At 41.0% G+C, this 26,334-nt stretch overlaps 1 protein-coding gene and 1 pseudogene across 4 annotated transcripts in view; one reads left to right on the plus strand and one right to left on the minus strand.

Annotated features, from left to right (window-relative positions):
- Nucleotides 1-1,564: 1,564 nt before the first annotated feature.
- Nucleotides 1,565-26,334, plus strand: part of MANBA (mannosidase beta) — a 112,107-nt gene continuing 87,337 nt past the window's right edge. For 2 of the 4 annotated variants that reach the window (XM_045471679.1, XM_045471669.1), the window contains exons 1-4: nucleotides 1,599-1,848; nucleotides 19,855-19,949; nucleotides 23,634-23,739; nucleotides 24,570-24,740. In XM_045471679.1, coding sequence (XP_045327635.1) covers nucleotides 1,672-1,848; nucleotides 19,855-19,949; nucleotides 23,634-23,739; nucleotides 24,570-24,740 — 549 coding nt within the window. In that variant the 5' untranslated portion in view covers nucleotides 1,599-1,671. Of the gene's footprint in view, nucleotides 1,849-10,858; nucleotides 11,143-19,854; nucleotides 19,950-23,633; nucleotides 23,740-24,569; nucleotides 24,741-26,334 lie in introns of those variants that run through there. The other 2 variants (XM_045471661.1, XM_045471690.1) reach the window with 2 other exon arrangements.
- On the minus strand, nucleotides 15,760-17,310 carry LOC123594753 (annotated as a pseudogene).

Genomic DNA, 26,334 nt, shown 5'->3' on the forward strand with positions numbered 1-26,334 from the left:
AGTATTACAATCTCTAAAAGAAGTTGCAGTGAAGGACTGATGTCCCTCTGGCTCTTCATGCTCTTCACATATTTACATTCCTAGCTCCAGTAACGTCATTCCTAGTCATTCCTAGGTCTCTTTATCTGAGGCCTTGGGCAGAGATCTTGTTCAGGTGACTCTGCTCGTATCTCCTTCCTTATTGGGCAGGACAAGTGGGAAACCTTGAACACATTTATTCCTACTCAGGCTCAGTACCCAGTAACTTCCTATTCCTAACCCTTCCTCCACCCCGTCATCTACAGGGTCCATACAGCAGCCAGAGCCTTTTGTTCAGGGTTCCCTCAACAGTGAGACAACCCCACATCTCTGCTGATCCACCTGACCCTCAACTGGCATGTCATTTTATGGGGGAAATGAAGCAGGGGGGAGTTGACATCTGGTCTCTTTTAGCCTTTTGTTTATACCATCACAGTAAGTGATTAAAGGCTTTACTGTTAACTTCATTATGGCTCCTCTCCTTCTGGTATTCAAATGAAGTGTTTGTTCCATGTTTTTAAGTTCTCCCACAGTCCTCGAATACATGTCAACTCATTTTATGCTTATAACAACCTGAAAACAAGGTGCACTGTCCACATTTTTTAGTTCAGGACACTTTCCAGTTGAAGTCCCACACTTGGTGAGCAGCAGAGGATTTTACATTTGCCTACACATTTAGTGCAGGTTTCTGAAACCTCAGGAGGCCGCCTCTGTGAGGCTTTATAAAACAGAGGGTCGTAGTCCACTAACATTAACGAAGGTGCTGTTCTATATCTGGGCCAGGCTTTATGCTGCACGCTGTACACGGATTTTCTCAGCTCTCACAATGACCCTACGAATTAGGCAATTTTATTTATTTATTAAAAAAAAATTTTTTTTAACATTTATTTATTTTTGAGACAGAGAGAGACAGAGCATGAACGGGGGAGGGTCAGAGAGAGAGGGAGACACAGAATCCGAAACAGGCTCCAGGCTCTGAGCGGTCAGCACAGAGCCCGATGCGGGGCTTGAACTCACGGACCGTGAGATCATGACCTGAGCTGAAGTCGGACGCTTAGCCGACTGAGCCACCCAGGTGCCCCTAGGCAATTTTAGTTATTGTTTACTCTTGGAAGGGTGGGAGTACGCCCTGAGACCAACCTATGGAGGTGCAGGAGGTAAGCGTTACCACCTCCAGGAAGACACCTGCAGCGTGGATGAGCGTCTGGGGAAGTTTGGGGGGAATGAGGTGGTGAGTGTCTCGGTGTTTCGGTTCTCTGAAGAAGTCAGGAGCCTCTCTAGCTGTGTCTTGTCATCCTACTCTGTGTTCTTGAGCTTTCCGAGGCTTTGCGCGCCACTTTGTGCCCAGGAAACTGGGTGTCCCAATTACCGTGCACAGTTCTCGCCTCTCGTTAAGACACCGGAGCGGCAGGTAAAAAGCGCGGAGCAGTGCTCAGACTGCAGGGGTATCAACCCAGGACCGGCTTCTGCCGGTCTGCAGGGGATCTGCGCTCTCCGCCCACCCGCGTAGCCGCGGGAGCCGGGGCGGGTCTCCACAGCTCAGCTGACCTGGGGGCGGGGCCCGGGCGGGGGAGCGCCAGAGCCCCGGCCTCTTCCGAGGGGATCCGTGCTTCCGCGGCCTCCTGTCTGGGGATCGCGGCTGCTGCTCGCGGTATGCGCCTCTGCCTGCTTCTGCTGCTCGCCCTTTGCGGGGCGGGGCCCACTGCCGCAGCCCGCAGCCTCAGCTTGCGGGGAAGCTGGAGGATCCGCAGCGGGAACGGCTCGCTGGAGCTGCCGGGGAGGGTCCCCGGTTGCGTGCACAGCGCCCTGTTCCAGCGGGGCCTCATCCAGGTACTGCGTGCGGCCGCCCCGCCGGAGGCAGCACCGCGTGCCCCTCGTGGTGAGAGGGGCCAAGGAACCGCTTGGCAGCCCCCAAGCCTTGGGCTTTGTTCCCCGGGTTTAGATCTAACTTTACTTTTGCCTCTTCTGGTCTGTGGCAGGGAAATGCTGAAGCAGTTTGCCTTCCGTTGGCAGAGAGCACCGTTGGCTTCCGGGCTTGGTGGAAATAAGACGGAGCCAGTCAGGCACGTCGATGATTCTGGAAAGCGGAAGTTCGTACAGGGCAAACAGTGTTTCTACTGGCGGTTTTCCTATTGCCATAGCTCTCCACTGAAGAGTGTGTAGAAAGGTCCTGTTACTGACAAAGCATAAGGCAGGGGATTCCTGTTTTACTGTGTGGACACTTCAGTGGACAATAGTTTTGCCAACTGTTAACTATATTGAGTAATGTCTCAGTTTTTCTCTTTTGCTTGTAGGCCTCAGGGAGTCAGATTTGGGAATGATGCAGCATGTAGGGTGAGGAGAATGAGATGTACAAGTAAGTGTAAGGTTGGATTACTAGTGCTAGTGTAAAGGCTAAATAATTTTTAAGGCTGATTGGGATATGAAGAAAGATGTTTCTTAGTACATGTGATGCGTGTGTGAGTGTGTCTTAATAGTTGCTCCAATTTATAGACCACTTGTTGAGGACAAGAGGTTTGTTGTGTGCAGAGGTTTGCAAACAACTTTTCCACCCTCTGCTGTTTTTATGGTTCCGTCAGCTGCATGTGGCTTTCGCATTCTTTAATTGTTCTTGCTCTGATAGAGGGTCGCCTGGGGGGCTCAAATCATGATCTCATAGTTGGTGAGTTCGAGCCCAGCACAGAGCCCACTTCAGATCCTCTGTCCCCCTCTCTCTCCACCCCTCCCTCTGCTTGTTCTTGCTCTCTCTCAAAAAAAATTAAAAACGTTTAAAAAATTAAAATCGTTCTTGCTTGGGAAAAGATTTACTTGATGAATATCTTTCAATCGTGTTTACCTGGGACAAGATGTACTTGACGCATTGTCCCAGTCCCCATAACAACTCTACAGAGTAGATCTTCTTATTTGCATTTTATGGATGATATGGAGTTATGGAGCCCAGAGAAGTTAGAGGATTTACCTAAGATCACACAACAATTAAGTGGCAGAAGTAGAAATGTAGCCCAGGCTGGCCTGACTCCATTCCGTAGCCTGGATTCTCAACTGTGCTACTCTTACCGCAGTGATTTGAAAAATTGTTTTTGAAGCACTGTGGTTGACTTTCAGGAGTGTCATTAACAGTGTACTTAAATGACGCGATTGTCAACTGGGGTTATGCAAAATTTATGATCTGGTACACATTAGCTTTTTTTCAAGAAATATGTATCAGAAAGGAAGTGAATGTTGTAAATGAATGACACTGACCACAGTCCAGTTTATTTTTTAAAACAAGTAATTCTCAAATTTGGGTACTTCCACTATTTTTAGTTAACAAACTGCTTGTGACATAGACCACAGCCTACCTTGGTACCCTGAGGCTTCACTCATATATCTTGAGAATCCCTGTGTCTATTTGGCAGGGTCTCTCCTTGCCTCATTTCACTGATAAAATTAAGGCAATGGGAAATAGTGGTTTTAGCAAGTAGGATGATTGTTCCATTTTACGAGGCTACATATTAAGAAACAATGTTTGGTTACCAGCTAATGAGAAGGAGGTTGCTCACAGTGTGAAATAACTGACTTTTCCTCCTGAAAATAATTTACATTGTTTGCCAAATATTTCAAATTCGTAGAAGAACTTTAAGTTTAGTAAGGTGGATGTGGGTTTTATTTATTTTAAATATTCATTTATTTATTAAATTTTTTTAATGTTTATTTTATTTTTGAGAGAGAGAGTGTGAGTGGGGGAGGGGCAGAGAGAGAGAGAGAGAGAGAGAGAGAGAGAGAGAGACAGGGAGACACAGAATATGAGACAGGTTCCAGGCTCTGAGCTGTCAGCACAGAGCCCGACACAGAGCTTGAACTTGGGAATGGCGAGATCATGACCTAGGCAGAAGTCGAACACTTAACCGACTGAGCCACCCAGGTGCCCCTGTTTATTTATTTTTAAGAGAGAGAGAGAGAGCAGAAGCAGAGTAGGGGCAGAGAGAGAAAGAGAGAGGGAGACGGAATCTGAAGCAAGCTCCAGGCTCTGAGCTGTCAGCACAGAGTCTGATGTGGGGCTCAAACCCACGAACCATGGGCCGAAGTTGGATGCTCAACTGACTGAGCCACCTAGGCGCCCCTGGATGTGGGTTTTAAATGGTAGTGGGATGAGAAATGGGGAAGGCTTTTGGGAATTGGAGAACTCCAAGCCTAATCATCAGCAACATCAGTATTATTACTGAATAATATGCTACTTTTATTCCACCTGCTTTATTACAATATTACCATCCTTTTTTGGTGTTGGCCCTCAGGAAATATTCTATAGTTTAGAGCAGGCAGTGGCCCCCATACTGTGTTTACACAAGAACTTGAAACATATCTTGCCAAAGTCATTTACTTACTCATTTACCTAATTATCTCATAAGTATTTATTTAGTACTTCCAACATAGCAGGCACTATTCAAAGTGCTTGAAATTGAGTGGTGAAGAAACAAACTGTGGCAATAGACATTCTAGTGGAGGAGATAGACAATAAGCAAATTAATAGGTAACATAATGTCAGGTGGTGCACCTAAGAGAAATAAAGCCGATTAAAGGAAGGGAGCGTAGGAGGCTGGTTGGGAAGGATTCCTATTAAAATAAAGTGGTTAAAGATAGCCATTTTGATAAAGTGACCTTTAAACAGAGATCTTTTTGATAAGGTCTGTTTTAAGAAGAAGTGCATTCTCAGCAAAGAGGGAAAAAAGGCCGGAGTGGAGAGGGGAGAGGGAAGCATGCTCAACATGTTCCAGGATTAGTGAGCTGGCCAGTGTAAGCCAGAGAGAAAGGGAATGTGTTCAAAGAAGGCATCAAGGGCGGACCATGCAGGACTTATAAACTATGGGAAACACCTTGGATTTTATTCTGCATATGATGGGACTTTATTGGGAGTTTTGAGCTTAGACTTGCATGAATGGATCTGCCTATTAGAAAATCATTCTGGCTATGTGAAGACTGCCGCAGAATGAAAGCATGGACACTAAGTACAGGACTATTACTTTTGAATGGACAGGAGATAACTTCCTGCTTGGACCAAGGTGGCAGCAGCAAACTGGTGAGAAATCTTGGGAGAACACATTTTTTTTTTCTTGGTGTAGAATCTTAGTTTATCTGTTTACACATGTGGCTTGTATGAGTGTAGACATTTTTTTTTTTTGCATTTCATAACTTGTTTTATTTTTTATTTTTTTAAATTTACATCCAAATTAGTTAGCATATAGTGCAACAGTGATTTCAGGAGTAGATTCCTTAGTGTCTCTTACCCATTTAGCCCATCCCCCCCTCCCACAACCCCTTCCTGTAACCCTCAGTTTGTTCTCCATATTTATGAGTCTCTTCTGTTTTGTCCCCCTCCATTTTTATATTATTTTTGTTTCCCTTCCCTTATGTTCATCTGTTTTGTCTCTTAAAGTCCTCATAGGAGTGAAGTCATATGATTTTTGTCTTTCTCTGACTAATTTCACTTAGCATAATACCGTCTAGTTCCATCCACGTAGTTGCAAATGGCAAGATTTCATTCTTTTTGATTGCCGAGTAAATACTCCATTGTGTATATATACCACACCTTCTTTACCCATTCATCCATTGATGGACATTTGGGCTCTTTCCATACTTTGGCTATTGTTGATAGTGCTATTATAAAATGGGGGTGCATGTGTCCCTTCGAAACAGCACGCCTGTATCCCGTGGATAAATGCCTAATAGTGCAATTGCTGGGTCATAGGGTAGTTCTGTTTTTAGTTTTTTGAGGATTGTGAGAATACATTTTATATATATGTGTGTGTGTGTGTGTGTGTGTGTGTGTGTACATATATATGTATATGTATATATATGTGTGTACGTATATATATGTATATATGTATATATTTTTTGTAAGTTTATTTATTTTAAAAGAGAGAGTATGGGGGAGGGCCAGAGAGAGTGGGAGAGAGAAAATCCCAAGCAGGCTCCGCACTGTCAGCTCAGAGCCCGATGTGGGGCTCGAACCCACAAACAGTGAGATCATGCCCTGAGCCAAAATCAAGAGATGCTTAGCTCTCTGAGCCAGCCAGGTGCCATGAGAACACATTTAAATGTAGAACCAGTAGGATTATTTCAGTTTGATTTGTTGATGGATTGGGCATAAGGTGTGAAAGAGGAGTCAAGGAAAAGTTCAGGATTTTTCGGTCCGAACAGTTGATTAAATGGAATTCATATTTACTGAGAGGCTCCTGTGGCCAGCATGGGTGTTTCATAGGTGACTGTATTTCCTATACAGAATCTAAATCTTAGGTGTCTTGGAGAGTCTTTTGAGCTTCCTGTTAAAGGTTATCATTCATTCATTCAGCCTACTATTATACCACACACTAAAGTATGCATTACAGTAAAAAAGAAATGAGTAAGACTCAGTTCCTATTTTGTAGGAGGTCACATTCTTGTCAGGCAGATGATAAGATATAAGTGCTTAGATAAGGGGACTCTTGTTAGGAAAGGTCTCAGCTTTCCTATTCAATTCCTCAGTAGCGCAAGTTTGAAAAGCTTTTTTTTTTCCTTTTTAAATAAAAGATACTCTCAAATTAGAGAGTCTGTGCCAAAATTAGAAAATATAGGTAGTAAGAAGAAGAAAACTTGGAAACCTGGCTTTCAGAGATAACTATTAAAATTTTTAAATGTACTATATCCATTCAGATTTTTTCTGTCTGTATACAGTTTTGATAATTATTTACACTTTAACAACTTTTTTATATAGAGTGTTTTTGATAGTTTTACATACAATAAACATATTTCTAACAAACCATATTTAATGGCTCTTTTTTATTTCATTGTGTACATTTGCTACCATTTATAATCAGTCACTGTTGGATTGTTATCTTACTTGATTTTTTTCTATTCTTTGGTGAAGATCCTTTTAGCTAAATTTTAGTTAGTGTATATCCTTATTTTCTTAGACAATTCTTAGAAGTGCGATTGCTGATTCAAAGGGTATGCACATTTTTAGTGTTATAATATGTACTTCTCAGTTTTTTTTCAATAAAAATTGTAACAGTTTTATGCTCCCATTATCATTTTATCCCAGTGCTCATTTTAAGTGCTAGATTTGGATATTATTTTAAAAAGCAGAAACAGGGGCACCTGGGTGGCTCAGTCAGTTGGGCGGCCAACTTCGGCTCAGGTCATGATCTCAACAGTTCACGAGTTTAAGCCCGGCTTTGCGCTCTGTGCTGACAGCTCGGAGCCTGGAGCCTGCTTCAGATTCTGTGTCTCGCTCTCTGTCTCTCCCCACTCTCGCTGTTTCTCTGTCTCAAAAATAAATAAACATTAAAAAATGTTTAAAAAATAAAAGACAAGAACAATTTACTTTGTAGTAAGGTTGAACAATTTTTATCATGTTTATTGGTGATTTGCGGTTACTTATTCATGTTCTTTATTTTTCTATTAGCTATTAATCTTTTAAAATATAGATTTGTTAGACCTCTTTATTTGTTACATATTTTCGAAAATGTCCCATTCATTAATGATGTATTTTATCGCATAGATGTTTTAAAGTTTTATATATTGAAAGCTTATAAGGTTTTTTCCTTTTATGATTGTTTCTTTGTTTGATATTATGCTTTGAAAGTAATTCCCTCTCCCTCAATTAAACAAATATTTACAAATATTTCTTTTTTTGTAACTTTATAATTCCTTTTCATATTTAAAATATTGATCCATTTGCATTTTTTTCAAATGGTTAGTTTTTTATATCCCATAATTTAACAATTTCTCTTTTGTTCATTGATATAAAACATTAGTTTTTCATGTATGAAATTCTCATATACTGATACTTTTCTCATTCCCTCTTTTAAAATTACTTTTTAAAGCATTATAAATATTTAATGCTTAAAAAAATTGTTTTAAATGTTTATTTTTGAGAGAGAGAGGGAGAGATAGAGCATGAGCAAGGTGGGGCAGAGAGACAGAGGGAGACACAGAATCTGAAGCAGGATCCAGGCTCTGAGCTATCAACACAGAATCCGATGCAGGGCTCAAATTCATGAGCTGCGAAATGATGATCTGAGCCGAAGTCAGACGTTTAACCTACTGAGCCACCCAGGCACTCCAAATATTTAATGCTTATTGAACAACAACAAAATTGATGCACAAAAATATAAAATATAAAGAACAAGGAAAAAATAATGAAAAGCATACTACAAAGCAGGAGTAATCACTGTAAAATTTTTCATGTGTATCTTTCCAGATTTTTTTAAGTATATACAAATACAATAATATAAAAATTAAATCAATTTCTGAAATAGTTTTGTAAGTACTTCTTCATTTAAAATATATGGTGAACATCTTTCTCCATCCACAAGTGTCTATAAATATAGATCTAGAATAATTTTTTTTTTCAACGTTTATTTATTTTTGGGACAGAGAGACAGAGCATGAACGGGGGAGGGGCAGAGAGAGAGGGAGACACAGAATCGGAAACAGGCTCCAGGCTCTGAGCCATCAGCCCAGAGCCTGACGCGGGGCTCGAACTCACGACCGCGAGATCGTGACCTGGCTGAAGTCGGACGCTTAACCGACTGCGCCACCCAGGCGCCCCAGAATAATTTTTAATAACTATATAGATTCCATTTTGAAGATGTGTTCTACACTTAAATCTACACTTAAAAATAGAAGAAAATATATTATAAATATATGAATATCTACATGTACTAAAAAATGGTAGACACTAAATGCTTAGAACTTTTTCTCTAAATTTTATTACTGCCTTCTATCCTTCATAATGTAACTGGGACAGATGGTTAGAGAAGAAGATTTTGTATATTCTTGTACTCTGAAAGTAGCCAAGAGGCAATTGCCATGTGAATATACTTCTAAAGCTTTTTGTTATGGTAAATTTCAAACAAATAAAAAAAAAAAAAAGAAGTAACTCAGTGAACCCCCATTTACCCATCACCTGGCTTCAGCACAGTCCATTTTGTTTCTTTGTCCAGTCATTATACTACCCCTTACTTGAAGCAGTCCCAGATATCACATCATTTCATTCTCAAACATTTCACTGTGGGTCTCTAACTATAATACCATTATCACCATTTTAATATTTTTGTTGTGTTTCAGAGAAGGAGGTGTCACAATGATGGTCCAAAATGGCCAAACATAAATTTATTTTTATTTATTTTTATTATTATTTATTTTATTTTATTTTTTTATTTTTTTTAATTTTTTTTTTTTCAACGTTTATTTATTTTTGGGACAGAGAGAGACAGAGCATGAACGGGGGAGGGGCAGAGAGAGAGGGAGATACAGAATCGGAAACAGGCTCCAGGCTCTGAGCCATCAGCCCAGAGCCCGACGCGGGGCTCGAACCCACGGACCGCGAGATCGTGACCTGGCTGAAGTCGGACGCTTAACCGACTGCGCCACCCAGGCGCCCCTATTTTATTTTTTAATATATGAAATTTATTGTCAAATTGGTTTCCATACAACACCCAGTGCTCATCCCAAAAGGTGCCCTCCTCAATACCCATCACCCACCCTCTCCTCCCTCCCACCCCCCATCAACCCTCAGTTTGTTCTCAGTTTTTACCAGTCTCTTATGCTTTGGCTCTCTCCCACTCTAACCTCTTTTTTTTTTTTTTTTTTTTCTTCCCCTCCCCCATGGGTTTCTGTTGAGTTTCTCAGGATCCACATAAGAGTGAAACCATATGGTATCTGTCTTTCTCTGTATGGCTTATTTCACTTAGCATCACACTCTCCAGTTCCATCCACGTTGCTACAAAAGGCCATATTTCATTTTTTCTCATTGCCACGTAGTATTCCATTGTGTATTTAAACCACAATTTCTTTATCCATTCATCAGTTGATGGACATTTAGGCTCTTTCCATAATTTGGCTATTGTTGAGAGTGCTGCTATAAACATTGGGGTACAGGTGCCCCTATGCATCAGTACTCCTGTATCCCTTGGATAAATTCCTAGCAGTGCTATTGCTGGGTAAACATAAATTTATTTTTAAAGAAGAGGTACTTTTTCTGGTTGCCGTACTCACCTTCTACAAAAGACTTAAAAATGGGATAGTTGGTTTTATTGGACCATTTTATGTGAAGTGATTTCAAAATCTTTTAGGAAAGGAATCATTTAAAGATCTATAGGGTTTCTAGAAGTTCGACTGCTTAAACAACGTGTGGCACTGAGGAGATAAATTAGCTAAGGACTCTGCATTTGAAGTTTAAATTTGAGCAGAAATAGTCATTCAGTTTTGAGGAAGAGAAAATCACAAGGTTTTTAAGCCTTTTTTCTATTATTTTTTAAGTCTTTTTTTAAAGTTTATTCATTTATTATTTCTGAGTGATAAAGAGAGCACAGTGGGGGAGGGGCAGAGAGCAAGAGAGGGAAACACAGAATCCGAAGCAGGTTCCAGGCTCTGAGCTGTCAGCACAGAGCCTGATGTGGGCTCGAAGTCAGACGCTTAACTGACTGAGCCACCCAGGTGCCCCAAGCCTTTTTTTTTTTAAAGATACCTTTAGAAAATCCTGATTCTTGGGGTGCCTGGGTGGCTCAGTTGAACACCCCACTCTTGTCTCACAATTTGTAGGTTCAAGCCCTGCGTCCAGCTCTGCACTGACAGCACAGAGCAGAGCCTGCTTGGGATCCTCTCTCTCCTTCTCTCTCTGCCTTTCCCCTGCTCGTGCTCTCTATCTCAAATAAATAAACTTAAAAAAAAAAAAAAGAAAATCCTGATCCTTAAACCTGGACACATGCTTCTTCGTTTGATGCCTTGTCAGGTGTATTTAGGGCATAGGAGGATTTGCTTCTCATGGCCCAACACTGGGAATCAAAGCATCATCTGAGAGTTCAATCTTTAGGCTGGCTGGTCTTCATCACCCATAGGTGTATATAGTCAACCTAGACTGTGAAATTCATCTCCATGTAATAATTATTTAATATTTTCCATGTGCAATGCACTCTCTTTGACCCTTTCAGGTGCATCTGTTCACATAATTCCCACCGCAACCCTGTGGAGAAGGTATCATTACTTATACTGGCTGAGGCTCACACAAGTTATGGCCTAAGAGCATGCATCTAATAAATGGTGGGACAAGGATTCAACCCGCATCTTTTCATGGCCCACGCTGCCTGTTGGCAAGAATAAATAGTAAGCAAAGAGAATAATTACTGTTTTAATTTAAAGATGTCCAGTAAACACAGTGATGAGCACAGCATACTACTGTTCAAAATATATCACTAGAAGCATCCCATTTGCCAGAAGTTCTTGATAAATGCAATAATTCCTGAGGGTCAGTCCACACATCACTTCCTTATTCTCTGTGTCTCAGAAGTCTCTTAGTTTCAGCCATTACCTCTGTGCCACAACTGGTCTGGTGCCTTCATCTCTAACTCTGTCCTCCTGATTTGTGTCTGGAGATTTGGCTCCACTCTTCTACCTGAATGTCTTCATGGAGTATTGAAACTCGATCTATGCAGATACCTCTTCTCTCAACTCTCCCAATCCTTAGTTTTTCTTCTTTTATCTATCTCCTTTTTTTTTTATGTTTACTTATTTATTTTTGAGACAGAGAGAGAGTGGGAGAGCACAAGTGGGGAAAGGGCAGAGAGAGAGAGAGGGAGAGAGAGAGAGAGGGAGGGAGACACAGAATTTGAAACAGGTTCCAGACTCTGAGCTGTCAGCACAGAGTCCAATGTGGGGCTCAAACCCACAAACCATGAGATCATGACCTAGGCTGAAGTCAGATGCTTAACCGACTAAGCCACCTAGGCGCCTCTACCTATTTCTAATAAGAGCACCAACATTTTCTCAGTAAATGAGGCCTGGAATTTTGGTGCCATTTTTGTTTCTTCTCACATATGTTGCAATTTGTGCAACTTGTAGGTCCAGCCTACAACAACATCTTACAACCATTCTGGCCAAGTCATTTGTACTGTTATTAACCTCGCTTATTGTTTTCTTTTTAAAAAAGAGGTCAACTGATTTTAGAAACAGATAAAGGAAATACAATTGATCCTTGAACAACGTGGGTTTGAATTTACACATGAATTTTTTTCAGTAAATACAGCACAATACTATAAATGTGTTTTCCTTATGATTTTCTTAACAACATTTTCTTTTCTCTAGCCTAGTTTATTGTAAGAATACAGTATATAATCCATATAACATACACAATATGTTAATTATGTTATTGGCAAAGTTTCTGGTCAATAGTAGGCTATTAGTAGTTAAGTTTTTGGGGAGCCAAAAGTTAATCAGATTTTTGACCATGCAGGGTTTAGGAGCACTTACTGTTAACTGTACCCCTGAGGGTTAACTGTAATGATAAAAAAAAATTTGAAGGTAGGGGGCACCTGGGTGGCTAAGTCGGTTAAGTGTCTGACTCTTGATTTCAGCTCAGGTCATGATCTCATGGTCATGAAATCAAGCCTGGGATCAGGCTCTGGCCTGGGCATGGAGCCTGCATTAGATTCAGTCTCTCTCTCTCTCTTTCTTTCTCCCCCTCTTCCCCCTCCCCTGCTTGTGTGCATGATCTCTTTGTCAAAAAAAAAAAAAAAAAAAAAAAGAAGAAAAAAAAATTACAGGTGGGAAACATAATCAAAGCAAGTATTCTTCCGTCCCTGTCTCCTAGTTTTCTAGTTCCCTTCTACGGAAACAACTACAGTTAACCAGATTCTTGTGTATATTCATGTATCTTATGATATATGTCTATATACATATAGAGTTATCTGTATTTCCCTTCATAAATGATAGCATTCTGTGTATGTTGTTTGGTACTGACTTTTTTCTTTCACTTGACATCTCATAGAAGTCATTTCAGATCCGTACGTATAACAGTAATGACAGCTATCATTTGTTGAATGCTTGCTATGAGTAATGAATGGTTCTGAGCACTTTCCACATGTTACCTCTTGCAATGTTCATCCTGATCCTGGGAGGTACTGTTATTATCTCTGTTCTAGAATTGAGAAAACAGAAGTATAGGGGTGTTGTATGAGCTTCACAAGCTCCCACAGGTATTAGGGCTAAGCTAGGGCTTGAACTCATGTGAACAAGATTGCTCCCCACTGCTGCTCTTACCTGTCAGCTCCATCCACACCCCTAGCTTCGTCTCAGAGGCAAGAACTATGGCTGGGCAGCTGTTCAACTGCCCACCCTTGCTCCTGAGCAAGTGTGATTTCCAACCTCTCTGACCCTCATGTCAGTCAAGAATCTCTCTCCAGGCATTTATGCTATCTTTTATGAGTTCTACCCTGCACTGTGGAGTGGGCTAAGAAAATCATTTTGTTTCTCCTTTTAAATTCCCCTTTTAATACTCTTTGGTCAGACAATAAGGAGTTTCCTTAACTCACAACCCCTTTTTACCTAGAGCTGTGTTAGATGTGAAGCAGTATTTACTAGTTTAAGGATTTTAAGCAAAAATAACATTAAGGCCAATCAAAATGTTTTGACTTATGAGGGTGCTTAGATGGCTCAGTCGGTTAAGCGTCCGACCCTTGATTTCAGCTCAGGTCATGATCCCAGGGTTGTGAGTTGGAGCCCCACGTTGGGCTTTATGCTGATAGCACACGGAGCCTGCTTGGAAGTCTCTCCTCTCTCTCTGCCCCTGTCCCTGCTCGCATGTGTACTTTCTTGCTCTCAAAATAAATCAACTTAAAAACATGTTTTGACTTACGGACTTGGGATCTCTTGTATATGTGAAGCTGCTGAAGTAAGAATCATAGCTGAGCTCATTTTGACAATGGATAAACAAGTTTGGAGAGTGCAGCTTCTTCTGAATGGAACACATATCCCTATGTGGGTTAGGGTAGATCAGCTTCCTATGAAAGTCTTTTCTTCTTTTTCTTTTTATTATATGGTATCTAGTACATGGAAAGTTTTATGCACATGTGCATTTGTGACTTTTAAAGCCTATGATTAAATGAAGACCCATGCACCTGCCATCCAGTTTATGAACCTGCACATTGCCAACACTATTGCAGTTACCTTGCCTCTCCCAATCCTATCACTTGCCTCCCCCTAAGGTAACCGCTATTCTGAGTTATCACTTTCTTGCTTTTTACAAATTAAGGTTTTATATATCTGTGTATCTTTTTTAAAAGTTTATTTATTTTGAGAGAGAGAGAGACAGCGCGAGTGGGGGAGGGGCAGAGAGAGGGAGAGAGAGAGAATCCCAAGCAGGCTCCGCACTGATAATGCAGAGCCCAACGTGGGGCTCAAACTCACGAAACTGTGAGATCATGACCTGAGCTGAAACCAAGAGTCAGATGCTTAGCCGACTGAACCACCCAGGCGCTCCCAAATATCTGTGTATCTTAATATATTGGTTACTTTTGCTTATTTTTAAATGAATGTTTTCTTAAACTTTATTTATTTTTTTTGCCTAAGTGTCCAAGGATATATCTGTGTGTGAAATAGTTGCGAAGACTTCCTTTTCTGTATTTAACTCCATTTGAAGTAGTTATGTCTGGGATGGAATCAGGCATTGGATTGAAGCAGAACTGGGGAGTGGAAACGCTATACCTGGTTAAGGAATTTATGTGTCTCTAAATGGATGTAATAGATGAAGTTCAGAAGCTTACAGAGAAAATGGGACGGATAATGTTGTTTGCATGGCGTGGGGCCACATAGTCTGTTGATGTACAGCAGGTATGGTAAATGGCAATGATAAATAACCAGCCCTACGTAGCATGTTTATCCCCTGGTTCCCACTTGGTAGTAGCACTGACTTTGTAACTGTTGACGACATTTGTGACATTAATGGCAGTATTAGGGAATGATTGAGTGTGTGGACTCTGGAGCCAGATGTCTTGGGTCTGAATCAGTGCTGCGCCACTTCATAGCCATTTGACTTTGAGCTTTGGACTCTTTGTTAGTAAAGGGGAATGAAGATAATACCTGTCCCATTGGGTCATGGGCACTAGGGTAGCTATCAGCTATTGTTGCTGTGATCATCTGGTATAAAAGTGTAGGTGTATTTGGCATGAGGCATTGTAGAATAGTTGAAAAAATGTTAGACTGCCTTGATTTAGTTCCTGGATGTACTGCTTAGTTGGGGGACCTCAGGAGTGGAATCTTTTGGAACTTTCGTTTCTTTCTCTATAAATGTACTGCATGTGTTGGTTATGAAGACAAAAGCATGTGAGTGGCTATCTCGGTTAACAAATGATACTTCTGTTGTTTTTTAGGGTTTGTGGGTTTGCCTAACAACTCACTGACTTACGTGGTTTCTTAGTCATCAGGTGTGACACTGAAATGCTGTTAGCTTTATTTTATTGAATTTTTGTTTGTTTTCAGGTTTCAACTTTTTAAAGTTTATTTATTTATTTATAATGAGAGAGAAAGAGAGAGAGTGAGCATGAGCGGGGGGTGGGGGTGGGGGCAGAGAGAGAGAGGGAGAGAGAGAGCAGGCTCTGCGCTGTCAGCGAGAAGCCCCATGAGTGAGATCATGACCTAAGCCGAAACCAAGAGTTGGGCGCTTAACTGACTGAGCCACCCAGGCACCCCCAGGTTTCAACTTTTTAATAAGTTCCGTGAAGGATATCCTGAATGCTGGATAAGACACAACACAGTATTTTTTTTCTTCCAGTATTAAAAAAAAAATGACATTCACAAATGTCATTTTTTAAAGAAACTTATATGTAGTTAAGATGGTGACCTTGAATTAAAAAACACCTCTAATCATGTTCTTGATTTCTTGTAGTTGCATTTGGAAATTGCTTCCTGGTCATGATAAACATTGTGTACAGGCTCTTAAAATGTCTCTAAGTGTACATTATTATTATTATTTTTTTTAAAAAGCACTCTGGCCAAACTTTTTTTTTTTTTTTTTTTTTGCCAGAATCAGTAATCCTGAGAGCCCAAACTAAAAACGTGGTAAAAGGAAAATACCCAAACTCAATAAATGTCCTAGGATTTGTCTTTAAGTGGGAGAAGATTTTTAAAAAACACATGAAGCTTTCTAAAAGGTCTTTAGCAAGCTACCTTGGGAGCTCAGTTTAAAAATAGAAGTTGATGCACTAACACAGATGTTTCAGCGCAGCTCCAAAAATCTTTATAAGTACAGCCATTTGGAAGGATGATCCGGGATCAGAAGTTTTATTCCTTGTGTAGCTACCACACTAGATGCACATGCCTGAACTTGGAGGTCAAAATTGTCTCTGTCGTTTCCTCCTGAGTAGCAGTCATAACCACCCGGCTTCTACCACCAGTCTCTGGGCCTTCCACATCCATATCCATATCCTTCAGGCCGCTGTCATATCTGCCACTCCCATAGCTCTGGTCCCTACCACCTCTAGAGTAGCTGCAACCACGCCCGTGGGCCCCAAAGGCACCGCCTCCAGTTCCCCTGGCTAACTTGCCCAGGTGATCCACACAGATCTGGCGACCATCCAGAGACTCTCCATTCATGGCTCCCATGGCATCTGAGGCATGCTCTGGACTGGTGAAGGTGGTAAAACCAAAACCCCAGAATCGCTGAATCTCACGGCCCTTGGCAACGACCCCCTCAGAAATAGGACTAAACCTACTGAAGTGGTCTTCCAGAGTCTGCTCATCAGAGTTGAAGTTGAGCCCTCCCACAAAAAGCGTCCCTTGTTCAGAAGACATGGCAATGAGTTCAAGTACTGCAAATTAAGCAAAAGGACCAGAAGAACAGCTACCATCGAGGAGCTTATGAACGAAGGGAGCCAAACCATTCTAGAATCAAATTAAGTTGGTTGCTTAGCATTTGGAATAATGATTAGAAAGATAATATAAGCTTCTGCAACCTTTGTTTTAGGGAGGTTAAAATATTTTCCTTTGGTAAGAGGAACTTTTGTTAGTAGACTTTATTTTTTGGAGCAATTTTAGGTTCACAGCAAAATTGAAAGAAAAATACAGACGGCTCCCATATATCACCCCCACCCCACATGCACAGCCCTCCCATTATCAACACCCCCCTGCCCCGCCACCAGAGTGGTACATTTATCATCAGTGAATCTATACTGACAAATCATTATCACCCAAAGTCTATAGTTTCCATTAGAATCCACTCTTGGTATTGTATATTCTATGGATTTTGACAAATGTATAATGATATGTATTCACTGTTATAGTATCATTTAGAGAAGTTTCACGGCCTTCAAAATCCTCTGTGCTCTGCCTATTCACCCCTCTCTCCCTTAATCCCTGGCAACCACTGATCTTTTTACTGTCACCATAGTTTTACCTTCTCCAGAACACCATGTATTTGGAATCATGTAGTATGTAGCCTTTTCAAATTGGCTTCTTTCAAGTAAAAGAAAAATTTTAACCTCTAAATTCTGTTTGTCTAGGGGTGCCTGGGTGGCTCAGTCGGTTGAGCGTCTGACTCTTGTTTTTGGCTCAGGTCATGATCTCACAGTTTATGGGATGAGCCCTGTGTTGTCAGCATAGACACTGCTTGTGATTCTCTTTCTCCCTCTCTTTCTGCTCCTACCCTGCTTGCTCACGCATGTGCTCATTCTCTCTCTCTCTGAAAAAACAAAATAAACATTTAAACTCTGTTTGTCTAGAAAAAATATATCTCAGCACCTTGCCCTCTAGAACTCAACAGGCAGTTTCCTTCAACGTTTATTTATTTTGGGGACAGAGAGAGACAGAGCATGAACGGGGGAGGGGCAGAGAGAGAGGGAGACACAGAATCGGAAACAGGCTCCAGGCTCTGAGCCATCAGCCCAGAGCCCGACGCGGGGCTCGAACTCACGGACCGCGAGATCGTGACCTGGCTGAAGTCAGATGCTTAACCGACTGCGCCACCCAGGCGCCCCTAGGCAGCTTCCTTCAAGGGGCTGGGAGACAGGAAGGGGAATTGTGCCCTGAAAACCAGATCATCAGCCGGCTCCAAGGCTTAGCAGGCTGACATGTTGCAACCACATTCGCCTTCACACCTTCCTTCTCATGATATTTTTAACTGTATTGGACTAAGTCCACAGTGTAGAGTTATAAATAAGGCTGGGTGGAGACACATGGACAAGCTAATGATTAGGTACCTCTTCAAACCTGTGTCCTTAAATATTTATTCCATGCTTATTCATTGGAGAGGCTGAGTGGTGTGTGTGTGTGGGAAGACAGAAAAGGAAGCAAGTTGGCTAGGCCTGGCACAGCCCATTTAACAGGATAAAACTCACTGTTAATCAGTCCTTAAAAATCAGCTTGGCGATATCAGTTGTTACTAAATCTCATCAGCTACACCCTCCCCTAGTAGCTTATTCAAACATTTCTTCCAGTCAGGAGCAATTTCTGACTTGATACACACCCCACCATCTTGATATACACCCCACCGTTCTATAGTATGTCTTACAGATTTGTGCTCCGAGCAAGTGCCCAACCAACTATTGCTAACCCAACGTGGTCATTGGTGGAAGTTAGGCAAAATTGGCTTTTCTTTCTCTATCTGGAGTTGCAGTGCAACTTGGCCCTGTCCCAGTTGGAGAAGACCGCACTGTTTCCATCTAGGTGGCTGTGATGTTGTTCACAGAAAGATGACTGAAAAGCTTCACTTACCACTTTCTTTTCTGCCTCCTCGTCTGGGAGATAAAGGGTGGAAAATGAGTAGGAAAAGAAAGACCTAAGTATTGCAAAAGGAAGGACCTGGGGCTGGACACTCAGCCAGAACAGTATCTCTGAACACCCGGCAGGCCAGTCGCCTAGGGCAGAGAAATTGGCAACCATTTTCAGTAAAAGCCTGGACACTATTTTAGGCCTCATGGGTCAAATGGCCTCAGTCACACCTACTCAACTCGGCAATTTAAAAAAAAAATTAAATGTTTATTTATTTTTAATGTTTATTTGTTTTTGAGAGAGAGAGAGAGGCAGAGCGTGAGCAGGGGAGGGGCAGAGAGAGAGAGAGAGAGAGAGAGAGAGAGAGACAGAGACAGAGACAGAATCTGAAGCAGGCTCCAGGCTCTGAGCTGTCTCTGAGCTGTCGACGTGGGGCTTGAACTCACGAACCATGAGATCATGACCTGAGCCAAAGTTGGACGCTCAACCGACTGAGCCACCCAGGTGCCCCTCAACTCTATTATAGCATGAAAGCTGCCATATATGATTTGTAAAGGAATGGGCATGGTTGTGCTCCAATGAAACTTCATTTATTGACACATGTCCATTCTTAGCTCCCTGGCCAGACGAAATCAGGCCGTGAGCTGCATTTGACCTATGGGTTGTAGTTTGCTGACCTTGTCTAGGAAAATATAGGCAACCTGAAGTTGGTCAGTGTGACGGTGGCTGTGCTGCCTGTGTATTCTCTGCAGAGATCCTTTTGTGCTCACTTGGTAAAGCTCAGTGGAAAATAACTTTGGAAATGCTAGGTGAATCCAAGGAGTGGGAGTTTTGCCGAGGTTTGGGTAGTACAGGAGAAGCATTCCCCCTGGAGGCCAGCTGGGATAGTGGCAGAAATGAGCACGGCGAGGATGACAGGGCTATGAGAGACTGAGGGCCTCACTAGGGAAGTGCTGACTTTCATTCTCTGCTAATACCTCGGAGGTTCTGTGTTTGGTTTTAACAAAGGCAGCCGGTCTTAATCTCCACACATGTTCTTATTGATAATGAAACTATATGATTTCTATCTCGAAGAACTTTCATTGAGGCATTTTGTTGGCATTTTTAAAAAACATTTTTTGGTATTTGGTTATGTGAATGTTGTTAACTTTGTTGGAAGGGTAATGGTCTCTTAAATGGATGGAGTTTTTAACCTTGAGGATGAGATGTGCCTGCAAATGCATACTCCTAGGCCCAGGATTCATTAATTTTTAGGTGGCAAATAGCTATTGGTAATAATTTATTTCATGTTTATTTATTTTTGCATATTTAATCATCTGCCATGATTTTGATCACCAGGATCCTTACTACAGATTTAATGACCTTAAGTACAGATGGATCTCCCTGGATAACTGGACCTATAGCAAGAAATTTCAAATCCCCTTTAACATTAGGTATGTATGTGTGTGTGTCTATATCTACATCTGTATTTATTTAGTTATTGTTATTGAGCTTTCCTTCTTTCTGTCTCTGCAATAATCTTTTGTTTGTTTAGGCTGCATGTAAGAGAATTGTCAGACTAAAGCCTTGTCGTATAAAAGTGAATATATAATTTATGTTTTGATTTGTATATAATGGTGCCACTGATCATTAGTCATGAAATTATGTCTTGTTCAGTGGTTTTAATGGAGTCACCTACACCTAGTCAGTTCTCTTATTTGCATTTCCTTCTATGTGTACCCTCCCCTCCCTATAATCAATAGAATGTGTATATTTACAATTTGTCAAGTAGGATCAGAGATCCATCATTGATTCCATGTGGTGTTAACCAGCCATCAAGGCCGTGGCATTGGCCTTATATTATGTTGTCAAGCCACGAGGAAAAACAGTATAATTTCAGTAACGTTCCACGTAGCAGAATGTAACCCAGTTATATCTACTGCCATTATTGCTAAATAAAAAAAAAATCCTCTGTCCCTTTTGTATGACTTTTTTTGGGTAATCATTTAACAGCCTGCTAAAAGAGAAATAAAACCAGAATATGGTGCTCAACATCAACATTGCTGTGCTCCATGTTCACGTTTGCAGATGATACTTAAAATATCTCTGTTAAGGGTCCTCTTTCATTTGAATTCAGCATTTCCACATGTAAGCAATTGACTGTCCCACTTAAAGCTTCCTTTATATTCTAACAGTCTCATTGCTTCTCTTAATGTAACAACGCTTTTCTGATCCTCTATGCCTGAGGTGTTTTTGGCTTATAATATCTTTTTTGCATCTCTGTATTCAATCTTCTTCTGCGTTCTGTTAATTTCTGCCTATCATTTCTCTCTTTAAGTTTATTTATTTATTTTGAGAGAGACAGAGACAGTGTGAGCAGGGCAGGGGCACAGAGAGAGAGAGCGAGAGAGAGAGAGAGAGAGAGAGAGAGAGAGAGAGAGCCCCAAGCAGGCTCTGCACTGCAACACAGAGCCTGCCGTGGGACTTAAACCCATGATCTGAGATCATGACCTGAGCCGAAACTAAGAGTCAGACGCTTAACTGACTGAGTCACCCAGGGACCCCATCTTTTAAAAAAATTTTTATTTTAGAAAGAGAAAGAGTGAGCAGGGGAGAGGCACAGAGAGAGAATTCTAAGCAGGATCCATGCTCAGCATAGACCCTGACTCGGGACTGGATCCCACAACCCTGGCTGAAATCATGACCTGAGCTGAAATCAAAGTCAGATGCTCAACCGACTGAGCCACCCAGGTGTCCCTCATTTTTCTTGATTCAGCCCCTTTCTCCTCATTTCCAGTTACCATGTTTGCCTAGGCCTTTGTTAGTAAGTGCCTGCAATTAGGCCAAAGCTGCATAACTAAATTTCTTGCTTTGTCTTTTTATTCTTCACTCTTGTATATAGAAACATTAGACTCATCTTCCCCAAATATTGGTTTTGCCCATGACATTCTTGCTCAAGAACGACAGTGTCTTCCTTTTAATTGGCAAAGCCAGTTTAATCTTATTTGCTTGTGTGTGAAAATACTGCTTAATGTTGCCTATTCCTGTTCCACTTCCTGTGCCCTGCTGCCCTCTTGCCCTGCTGACTTGACCAGAGTTCTCCCTTTAGCGCTCTAGCACAAGTCCTGCACCTGCACCTACCATGTTATCTTAATGTTGATGTCGTTTGCACTTCCTTGTTTTGAGTTTGCTCTTCCTCCGGGGTCTACCTTTTACCTAGACATTTTCTACTCATTAAAAAAAAAAAAAAGAACAACTTTATTGAGACCTAATTCACACACTATACATTCACCCTTTTAAAGGATACAATTCAGGGGTGCCTGGGTGGCTCAGTCAGTTAGGTGTCTGACTTCAGCTCAGGTCAGGATCTCATGGTTCATGAGTTTGAGCCCTGTGTCAGACTCTTGCTGACAACTCAGAGCCTGGAGTCTGCCTTGAATTCTGTATCTTTCCCTCTCTTGCACTTGTGCTGTCTCTTTCTCTCAAAAATAAATAAACCTTTAAAAAAAGTATACAATTCAGTAGTTTTTAGTATATTCAAAGAGTTGTGCCACCATCGATCACTATAATCAGTTTTAGAATTTTCCTCACTTCAAAGAGAAAGCCATACCCATTACCAGTCATTCCCCATTCCCAACGTCCCCACCCCCTCATCCCTATCCCAGCACTAGGCAGTCGCCAATTTATTTTCTGTGGATTTATCTCTTCTGGAAATCTCATATAAATGGAATTATACAATATGTGGACCTTTGTGACTTCCTTCTTTCACTTAGCATAATGTTTTCAAAGTTCATCCATGTCGTCACATTCACCAGTACTTTATTTCTTTTTATTGCTAAATAATATTTTATTGCATGGTTATACTACATTTATCCTATTCTTCTTTAAGTTCTTGTTTCTTTCTTGAAGTCTTTCCTTGTGACATAAGCTCCGATAGCACATATAGTCTGTCCAACAAGACTGTACTATAAACCAGAAGAGATGGAAAATTTTCTCTTTTTTTTCCTGTGTTTTTGGCTTGAATGGCAACTAGACTGCAGATTCCTTAAATTCAGAGAGTGTTTTAGTTCCCTGTAAAGCTTAGCAGAGTGCCGAGCCCATAATAGGTATTCATAGATACTTGTTAGTTGGTTAATGTTTTCTCTTAGTGTCAGTAAATGTAATAGTTTGTGAAAAAAAAATTTTTTTAATGCTGATTTTTGACAGAGGGAGAGCGTGGGGAGGGGCAGAGAGAGAGGGAGACAGAATCCCAAGCAGGCTCTGTGTTGTCAGCACAGAGCCCGATGGGGGGCTCGAATTCATGGACCGCGAGATCATGACCTGAGCAGAAATCGAGTTGGACACTTAACCGACTGAGCCACTCAGATGCTCCTGTGAAAATGTCTTATGTCTACTATTTAACTTGATTCTCATAAGTACTTTGTGAAGTCCTAAAAAAAGTCAATGCATTCGGAAATTATAAGCTATGCTCATGACTTTATAAGGCAATTGAAACATTATGGAGAAAGATAAACCAGAGCACTCAACAGAAAAATGTATTAAACCAATACTTATGAAAATTTCATTGGAAATTGAATTTTAAGAATGTGTATTTTCAGGGGTGTCTGGATGGCTCAGTGGGTTAAACATCCGACTTTGGCTCAGGTCATGATCTCATGGTTTGTGAGTTCGAGCCCTGCCTTGGGCTCTGTGCTGACAGCGCAGAGCCAGGAGCTTACTTCAGATTGTGTGTGTCTCTCTCTCTGCCTCTCCCCTGCTCTGTCTCTCTCAAAAATAAACATTAAAAAATTTTTAAAAAAGAATGTTTATTTTCTGTGAAATATTTATACCTTTAGTTTTAACTAATAAAAAAGATTTATCAGGGCACCTGGGTGGCTCAGTCGGTTGGTTAAGCATCCGACTTTGGCTCAGGTTATGATCTCGCGGTTCGTGAGTTCGAACTCCGCGTCAGGCTCTGTGCTAACAGCTCAGAGCTTGGAGCCTGCTTTGGATTCTGTGTTTCCCTCTCTCTCTGCCCCACCCCTGCTCATGTTCTCCCTCTGTCTCAAAAACAAATAAACATTAAAAAAAATTAAAAAAAAGATTTATCTAAGCTAAAGTTTTACACATCTTGTTTAAAATTTTTTCTCTTTTTTTAGCAAATGGCAAAAAGTAAACCTGATTTTTGAGGGTGTTGATACAGTTGCAAAAATCCTGCTAAATAGTGTTCCTATTGGGAAAACAGACAACATGTTCAAAAGATATGTAAGTATACAGTGACATCAAGTTAAAAGAAACCTCCCTGTATGTGTTTGTCTGTTAATTGTTGTGAGTAGAGAAAGGTAAGTGCATAATTAATTGCCCGTGCAGGTAGGTACAAGCTCTTTGAAGCACTGGGTAAATTACCTTCACACTTGCCACATTGTAGAATGATGAAAACACCACAGACCCTATAGAGTTGTGAAGATTTAATAAGCTAATTATATAAAATGATTGGCACCGTTCTTGGTTCTTGGCACATGAGAAGTGTTCAACAAATGCTGTTCCCTTCTCTGTTATTTGGTGATCCAGAGTTTCATGAGAATTGACAATTGACAAACTATTAAAAAAGAAAATGCTCTATCCTGTCTGGAATGCTTACATTAAGGTATCATGTTCTCATCTCCCTGCAAGGGTCAACTTTTCAAAACAAAAATAACTTATGACTTAGAAATACATGCTGTTCATACCAGAGAGTCAGGTTGTCCTGAAGCATCTAGGAAATCCTTGGCAGTTCAAGGCCATATGTAAATAGCCAGAGCAGACATTCCAGGGCTAAAGATATTTTCTGCTTGCTCTCTTTGTCTAAGACCATCATCTGTCAGTAAAAATAGAAGGAGAAACCTAGAAATCTACTTTTGGGTAGGAGAATGTGCTCAGTTGTAACCGTTAGCAGGCAACTAAGTTACACTGTTTCAGTGAAGTGCTTTCTTCTGCAAAAAAGGCTAACCCTAAAGATTTCATTATTTTATGCATCTTTCATACATTTTTGCATATCTATATCTAAAGTTTTACACACGAGCCTACTTCCACATCTGTTCTTTCCTTTAATGCAGAGCTTTGATATTACCACTGTGGTTAGAAATGTGAACTCCCTTGAGCTGCGTTTCCAGTCCCCAGTGTTGTATGCGGCCCAGCAGAGCAAAGCTCACACTAGCTACTGGGTGCCTCCAGACTGCCCTCCGCCTGTGCAGAAGGGCCAATGCCACGTCAACTTCATTCGAAAGGTAACAGTCTTGCCAATGGAGGGGGCTTTAGCCTTGATGATGGGAGGTGCCGGTGTGGAAAATGCTTGTTTGAAGACACCCGTCGTATTTCAGAATTTGGGCATCTCTTTCCTGTCTGCTTCATGGGATTGAAAACTTGAAATCAGAACCAGAAGGTTTATGAATTTTTGTGGAGAATCTTTGCCTTCCTAGGTTTCCATCCTGAAGCATGCTTCAGAACTTAGGTAACAACAGATAAAGAAGAAAAATAGGTGACTGATACTGTAAGTGCACAAAGTATTTTTTAACATTTAGGTTTATCAAACTTTTCACCAGAATGTGAGGTTCATACATATTAGTGACTCTTGTTACTGGGAAGCCTTCTGCAAATATTAATATATTTGCTGATGTATTCTAGCATTTTAGTGCTAGGTTCTCATATAATCTAACAAAAATGACAAAATCCACAAGGTGATTATTTATTTATATTTTTTGAGTTTCATCTGACTTTATTTTTTTTTTTTATTTTTTTTTTTTTTAATTTTTTTCAATGTTTATTTATTTTTGGGACAGAGAGAGACAGAGCATGAACAGGGGAGGGGCAGAGAGAGAGGGAGACACAGAATCGGAAACAGGCTCCAGGCTCTGAGCCATCAGCCCAGAGCCTGACGCGGGGCTCGAACTCATGGACCGTGAGATCGTGACCTGGCTGAAGTCGGACGCTTAACTGACTGCGCCACCCAGGCGCCCCGAGTTTCATCTGACTTTAAATGACTTGAGTTTATTCCAATATGTAGTTGGGTTTTCTATGTGGCATTTAGTTTTTGTTTTTTTGTTCTTTACAGTTTATTTATTTATTTTGAGAGAGACAGAGACAGTGCAAGTGGAGGAGGGGCAGAGAGAGGGAAAGAGAGAATCCCAGTGCAGAGCCCGATTCAAGGCTCGAACTCATGAACTGTGAGACCGTGACCCGAGCCGAAACCAAGAGTCAGACACTTAACCAACTGAGCCACCCGGGCGTCCCTGTGGCATTTAGTTTTTAATTTTATTTTTATTTAAGAAATTTTTAATTGTGGTTAAATACACACAACACACAGTTTGCCATCTTAGCCATTTTTAATTGTGTAGTTCACTAGTATTAAGTATATTCACTTTGCTGTGAAACCAATCTCAAGAATTGTTTCATGTGGCAAAACTGAAACCCTATACCCATTAAAAACAGCTCCTTATTTTCCCCTCCAGCCAGCCCCTGGAAACCACCATTCTTTCTGTTTCTGTGAGTTTCACTACTCATCTAAGTGGAATCATACTGTCCTATTCGTCACACAAATTCTATTTGGCTTGTTATGCCTGGCTTATTTCACTTAATGTGATGTTCTCCATGTTGTAGCGTGTGCTGAATTTCCTTCCTTTTTAAGCCTGAATAATATTCCATTCTATGTACATGCCACATTTTGTTTATTCTTTCACCTGTCAGTGGACACTTGGCTTGCTTCCAGCTTTTTGCTGTTGTGACTGATGTTGTTACGTGTGGATGTACAAATATCTCTTTGAGACCCTGATTTCAGTTCTTTTGCATATATCTCAAGAAGTGGAATACTGGAGTGTATGGTAA

This window comes from Leopardus geoffroyi, chromosome B1, assembly GCF_018350155.1.
Source record: "Leopardus geoffroyi isolate Oge1 chromosome B1, O.geoffroyi_Oge1_pat1.0, whole genome shotgun sequence".
Taxonomy (NCBI): Eukaryota; Metazoa; Chordata; class Mammalia; order Carnivora; family Felidae; genus Leopardus; species Leopardus geoffroyi.